This window comes from Pongo pygmaeus, chromosome 13 (assembly GCF_028885625.2).
Source record: "Pongo pygmaeus isolate AG05252 chromosome 13, NHGRI_mPonPyg2-v2.0_pri, whole genome shotgun sequence".
In the NCBI taxonomy this organism is placed as follows: domain Eukaryota; kingdom Metazoa; phylum Chordata; class Mammalia; order Primates; family Hominidae; genus Pongo; species Pongo pygmaeus.
This window is the reverse complement of record NC_072386.2, coordinates 113,762,993-113,769,290: the sequence shown is the minus strand read 5'-3', so window position 1 is coordinate 113,769,290 and position 6,298 is coordinate 113,762,993. Positions and strand designations below refer to the sequence as shown.

Genomic DNA, 6,298 nt, shown 5'->3' with positions numbered 1-6,298 from the left:
CTGCCCTAGTAACTGAGAGCTCAAGACCACAATGTAGTCCCAGCCCACTTGGAGGGACGAGGATGAAAAAGGTCCGGCAGCCCAGGGAAGTGTCCTGGTGGGGAATCGGGCCAGGGGCTGCTGCTGCTGCCTCCAGGTAAGTGGAGAGTTGTGTGGGCAATGGCGCTGGGCTGTTTTTGCCTCACTTTATAACTCAGGGCCCCACCTTCTCCCTATACATCATCAGGCTGGATCTACAACGATGCAAGAATTGACTGAAAGAAGAGCCGGCTGGGCCAGCTCTCTGCTGTTCTCATCCTCATTCCCAGGTTGGCCTTTCTGAGATTGAGGGACAGCTAGGCTTTCTTGTTCACAATTGCCACAGGCCTCAGCTGCACAGGAGACAGGTTGCTGAGGTGGAACTGGGAGAGAGGAAGGGAGGGAGCATTGTCTTTCTTGCTCTTGGGCCCTGGAAGAGAAGGTGAAGGTGGTGGTATGTGGTAGGAAAACTAACTCCCCAATAGTGTGGTCGCAGGCAGACTTTTCACCTTCACTTTCAAATTTGGGAATAACATCACTGAACTCAGAGGTGTTCTGATGACTGGAGGGAGAAGAATACAGGAAAAGAGCCAAGGGCGTCACAGGAGAACCCAGCAGCCCTGACGAGCCAGGCACCAGGCCCACTGCACAGATCAGAACTCAGGAAGGTTAAGTGAAATGTGTGTCCAAGGGTATGGCCTGGCCTTGAACCCTGAGTTTGTGTGTGTGTTGCTTGCAGTACAGTGCTGTGACGGTTTACACCTACCTGCTTCCACACGGTCATCTTTAAGCAGCCACCCTGCTGGTTACTGACAGAAGTACGAGTCAACATCCCAGCCGTGTCTCTGAGCCCATCTCTCTTCACCTATCAAATGGGGAGGGCAGAGAACTCAGCACTCATGCCTGTTGTTGTTCTGGGAGTGCCTCAGTACCCGTTCTGGGCGGCTCCAGTCCTCATATCTGCCTGCTCCAGCGTTCCTGTTCTTTCATCAACCCCCAAATGAATCTTAGAAGAGGATTTAAATGCCAGTGTCAGAATCAGGCACGTCTCTGAGCGGTGAAGTGACTCTCCAAGGCCACAAGGGGCCCATGTCACCTGTTGCGCTCCCCTGTGCACGGGCTCTGGTTTTCACAACTGATGGGTCAGCTCAGACATGGGAGTTGTGTTCTGGGCTTATTCGGGTAGCCGGTGGCTCTTTTCTTCACCCCCCTCACTACTCAGTCCCTGCCCCTGCCCCTAGGACTTGGAATTCAGAAGAGGTGCAGACACTCTGGGGCTGACAGCTCCTGCCATTCGGTCTGAGCCGCTGCCTCCCCACTGAGAATTATCAAGGCCCTGGAAATCAGCTTGGTTTGCAGCAGGGCCTGCCAAAGAAGGTCCGCTCAGCCTGCGCTGCATGCTTGCTGACCTCGTGAGCAGGAGACAACAGGTGCCCAAGGTTGGAACCACAGTCTGAGTGGCCCAGCACAACTGCTCTTCCTGCCACAGTCCCCTCTGACCACTGGCCTTGCTTGCCCACTTCCCTCACAGCCAGGCTTCTTAAAATCTATACTTGCTTGTCTCTGCCTCCTGCCCTCCCACCTCAACTGTAGTGGCCACTGCCCTAACAACCTTCCGGCTCCCAAATCCAATGACGCTTTTCCAGTCCTGCCCTCATCCCACCCCAAGGTAGCTCTTGCTCTTCTCTGGCCGTCCGTGCTCCATTCTCCATGTCTTCTCTCCTGGCTCCTTGAATGGCGGCTCCTAGCCCTTGTTTAAGCTGTACATTATCTAGGCAGTCTCTCCAGGTTCCTAGCTTCAGCTTGCTCGAGCAATGGTTCTCAATCAAGGGTGATTTGGCCCCCTCAGGGAATATTCGGCAATACCTGAAGACATTTTTGGTTGTGCCAGTTGGCGTGGGGTAATGCACTAGCATCCAGTGGATAGAGGCCAGGGATGCCGCTGGGATTACACAGGATAGACCCCCTACAGCACAAAAGTATCAATCAGCCAAATCATCAACAATGAGGTCCAGAAACCCTGCGCTAGAGATGCCAAACCAACAACTGAGCAGCTGTAGATTGCCAGCATCTCCAACCTGCAAGTCGCGGACTGACTATTATTTCAAATCTATACCCTGATAGCTAAATTTATCTTCCTGGTGTGTCGTCACTCTCACTAAATTTCACTGACTCCATTCTCCATTCCTTATTCTATCAATCGTCTGTCACCTCTGCTCACACCCTTAATTTCTTCTCCTCCCGATTTTTCTTCCTAAAGGATCAGCAGGGAACTGCTCAAAGTGCAAGTTAGCTTAACCCATTTATGCCTAGTGTTCCATTACTGGAACGCTAAGCTTGTGGGAGTTACTTATCTCCTACTGCTTAAGGTCATCGCCAAGGTCTGATTTTTCACACAAAAAAAATTTGTAACCTCTGGCATAAATGGGTTAAAACTCTCCAGTGACTCCTCATCAGCTCCAAACTCCCTGGCATGGCCGCAACCTGATTACCCAGTTTCATCTCTCATCACCCCACCTCAAGCCGACTTTACTACTGTTCTTCCCACCTAAATGCCGCTGTCCTCTTGCTGCTCCTCTGCCTAGCTAGCAAGTCCCTTAGTTGTCTGTCACAACTGTCACTACCACTTTGTCCCTCCTGCATTTATACATAACCTTCCCACAGGATCCCATGCACCTGTATATGACTTACCATACGGTGTCACTATTATTCTTCTCAATCTCAGCCTCAACATAACCAGGGGACCGCCCCAAAAGCAGGACCCTCATCTGAGTCGTTTGAGGCCTGTGTGCCAAGACTGAATAGTATATGGACTCCTTTTCTTGGGCCAGTAGGCAGCTGCAGGGATGAGGATTCTGCTGAGTCCCTGCACTACTGAACATAGAAGCCATGGGACAGGAAAAGCATGGAGCAGCATGGAGCTGATCCAGAATGTGGATCCCAGAAACATGTCCTTCAGCCTGCAGCCTATGAGCATCAAAGGGACCTAGCTGTGCTCTGGAGCCACAGTCCTGGCTTCTGCAAGAGTACCTGCCAGGGCCTGAGCCCTGTGCTAGGAACTTTCCTAGTTTTGTTGCAGTGGAGAAAGGGTAGGGGCCCAGCTGCTCTCTGTCTAATCTGTATCTCTATCCCTATCTATCTATGTCTGTCTGTCTGTCATCTATCCATCTTATCTATTTTATCTCTCTCATCTTATCTATCTAATCTACATTTATCTATCTGTCTGTCCACCCAGCTATCCTTCTTGCAGGCATGAAGCTATGGTCTGTTCAGCCTGCATCCGTTTAAAGGCTAGGCATAGGTGGGGTCCTAGAGGGTAGGTCAAGCGGGAAGGGGGAACTGTAAGATTAAGGAAGCATCATTCTTCTTCCTGCTATGGAGAAGGGGGTTGAGGTGGTGAAGAGGGGCAGCAGAAGGCCTGGGAGCCTCATCTGTATGGTGCAGGGATGTGGAGGACAGGCAATAGGAAGAAAGAGGCTCTGAAAAGATGATAACTCCATGTCACTGCTTTTAAAGCTTTTAGCGGACCACAGCCGGCCCCCAGGTGCTCAGCCTGCCTTTCTACTCTTCAGCTGTTTCCCCTGCACATGCACATTTTGGCCCTGGAATTCTCTCTTCCATCTCTGCCTGGTGAGATGCTTCTGCCTTTGAAGGTCTAATTTGACCCTTACCTCCTGTAAGGCTTCCTTAAGCCTCAAAAACACCAAGTGTCCCTCATCCCTGCTACTACAGCACGTTATTTCGCAGAGGGGCAATGTTCATCATAAACACAGAGGCATCACAGTCATCTTCTTGCCCCATGTGGCCTGCCACACCCCACCACTCCATATGTCTCAACAGGTGGGTGAGGGGCTGCCTCGCGCTCACACAGGCCTCTCTTACGGCACACACAGTGGTCTTCTCTGACTCTGCTTCTGTGCACAGGGGATGAGAGAAGAAGGGGAGGCGACAGGAGTACATGATGACAAAACTGGTTTTTACAAAGCAATGCTGTTTGTACCAAAATATTTAATCAATATGCTGTTAAAATAAAACCAACAAAAGAAACAGTAATACAATTTTACTGGTTTATATTTCAATTCATAAAGTTGACACACTGAAACTACCTTAGCACAATGTCCACACACCTAGCATTAGATAGGCTTACAGCTAGTTTGGTAACTGAACAAGAAAGACACAGAAAGCAGCAAAGGGGATGGTTGGTGGGGAGGGGGTTGCCACTTGTTACCTCCCTTATTACAGATAACCTCAGCAAGCGTTAGTACAGCCAATAAGAAAAAGAGCTACAAAACAACCCGAGTGTCTTTATATACAAAACCAGTGCCTCTTGTAAGCAGCCACCTCAACACTGAACGCAGAAAAGAGGACAAAACTATCTGCGTGTCAGCCTGTCAGCATATCACTATATAAATTAAAAGTCAAAGTTTTTTTTTTTTTTTTTTAAAGGTGCTAAAATCTCCATTCCATAGCTTTGAAGTGAGAACTTAAACAGCCCATCTGAACAGTGAGGTTTGCACCCAGGCATACTCTGAGGAGGGCCCAAAGGCCCAGCCCATCTGGGAGGGACAGGCCTGGAGGATGGAGACCTCGCAGCATGTGCACCCTGTGCAGACATTTACAGACACGCAACTCAGTCTTTCTCACTTGGACAACCTGTTGTGCAAAAACACTAGGAATCTTGAAGTGAGAGAGCTCTGTCCACAGCTCCCGTAATGGCAGGGAGGAGAGCAGAGCCCAATGAACCTTGAGTGAAATTAAGTGCTCAAATAACCACATAATTAAATTGTGCAGATCAGCAGTCCTAGTCTGGTATTTAAACACTGTCAAGGGGGCATATTGGGAAAGATATTTATATATATACATACACACACACACACACACAACACATTAAGCAAAATAAGATTTGTCCATGTTATAATCCAGTCTCACAGTCAAGTCACCCACCCCAGCCTTTTGAAGTCATTTGGCAGCTAATGCTAAAAAGTAACAGGAACTATGAGAGTTGCATAGAATTGATCAGAAACATGAATAATGCCAAACCCAAAACCTGCACATGATACAGTTTAACAGAACCAGGTGGCTTCAGATGCAACTATGAAACCCTCCTATTTAAAACAAAGTGCTTCTCCATGTCTACCTGGGGGACCTTCTGCTGGCATTGAAGCAGAAAAGAATTATTTGAATTTCTGATCCCTTGCCCCACCCCCACAATATATATATATTAAAAAAAAAAAGGTTTAGAAAAAAAATCAACAGACTGAAGGATCCCCTAACTCTGATCATGTAAACTCAGCCTTCAGGCTGGGTGAGGTGTTGACGTACACGGGGAAGAGGCCTGGGAGGTCACACTGAGGAGTGATTTCTAGAGTGCCCAGAGCGTCGGCTGAGCTAGCAGGCCTATTAGTATCAGTAGTCTTACCCCAGAGGTTGCCTGCTTCACGAGCTCTGGTCCAGTGACCTACCAACATGCGACTATGGATCTGACTTAGGTACATTCTGGTCCTGGGACAAGTCACAGAATCACACATCTGGCCAAAGAAGGCAACAAAAGGTGTCGTATTTTCTGAAGGTGTCGGGAGGCGGCAGCTGCTCTCAGCAAGTCTCTTTCCCTTGAACCCCGGTTGCTGTCTTTATGGAGCTCAGTGTTCGGTTAAACCACGTCTTCTTGGCTGCCTGCACCTCATTGAGGGCAAGCCCTAAATGGTGCTCCAAGTCCTGCAAGAGGAACAGTGCGCATGAGGATGCTGGGCTCAGTGTCAATGACACTGGCTCCCCAGAGGAGAACCAAGACAAGAATGCAGTCTATTTACTCTGGAGAGGCCTCGGAAATTCCCCCAGTCTCAAACTGGCATAGAAATGCCTGGAATGCCTAAAGATTTGGGAGCTTTTAGTTAAGATCTAATTTCTTCCCTGGTCTATTTATTGAAACAATCTTCTACTTTCTATGTCTCCCTCTTCTGTCCACCTAATGCACACCAGGCAGAGAGCTAATGCTCTACTTCTGATGACATCATTTCATTTTGGCAAAAATCTTTAAACTCCCTAGCATGGCATTTGAAATGCTTCGCAATCTGGATCCACACACTCTCTTCCAGCCTTAGTGCAACCTCCATCCCCTACTGCAAGGAAAGAACTCCTGAGGCTCCTTCCTGGGCAGCCACTCTCCTCCTTGTGCTGCTGAACATGCCACTCCCTCTGCTTGGAATTGCCACTGTTCTCTCTCTCCTGTAGCTACAACCCCTGGGCATTCTTTGATCACAGCACAGCTACTGCTGCCTTG

The 6,298-nt window shown here is 48.9% G+C and overlaps 1 protein-coding gene across 6 annotated transcripts in view; it reads right to left on the bottom strand.

Moving 5' to 3' along the window:
- Window positions 1-4,006: 4,006 nt before the first annotated feature.
- Window positions 4,007-6,298, bottom strand: part of RABGAP1 (RAB GTPase activating protein 1) — a 177,811-nt gene continuing 175,519 nt past the window's right edge. For all 6 annotated transcript variants that reach the window (XM_054502511.2, XM_054502510.2, XM_054502508.2 and 3 more), the window contains one exon: window positions 4,007-5,733. In XM_054502511.2, the coding sequence (XP_054358486.1) occupies window positions 5,611-5,733 (123 nt within the window). In that variant the 3' untranslated portion in view covers window positions 4,007-5,610. The remainder of the gene's footprint in view (window positions 5,734-6,298) is intronic.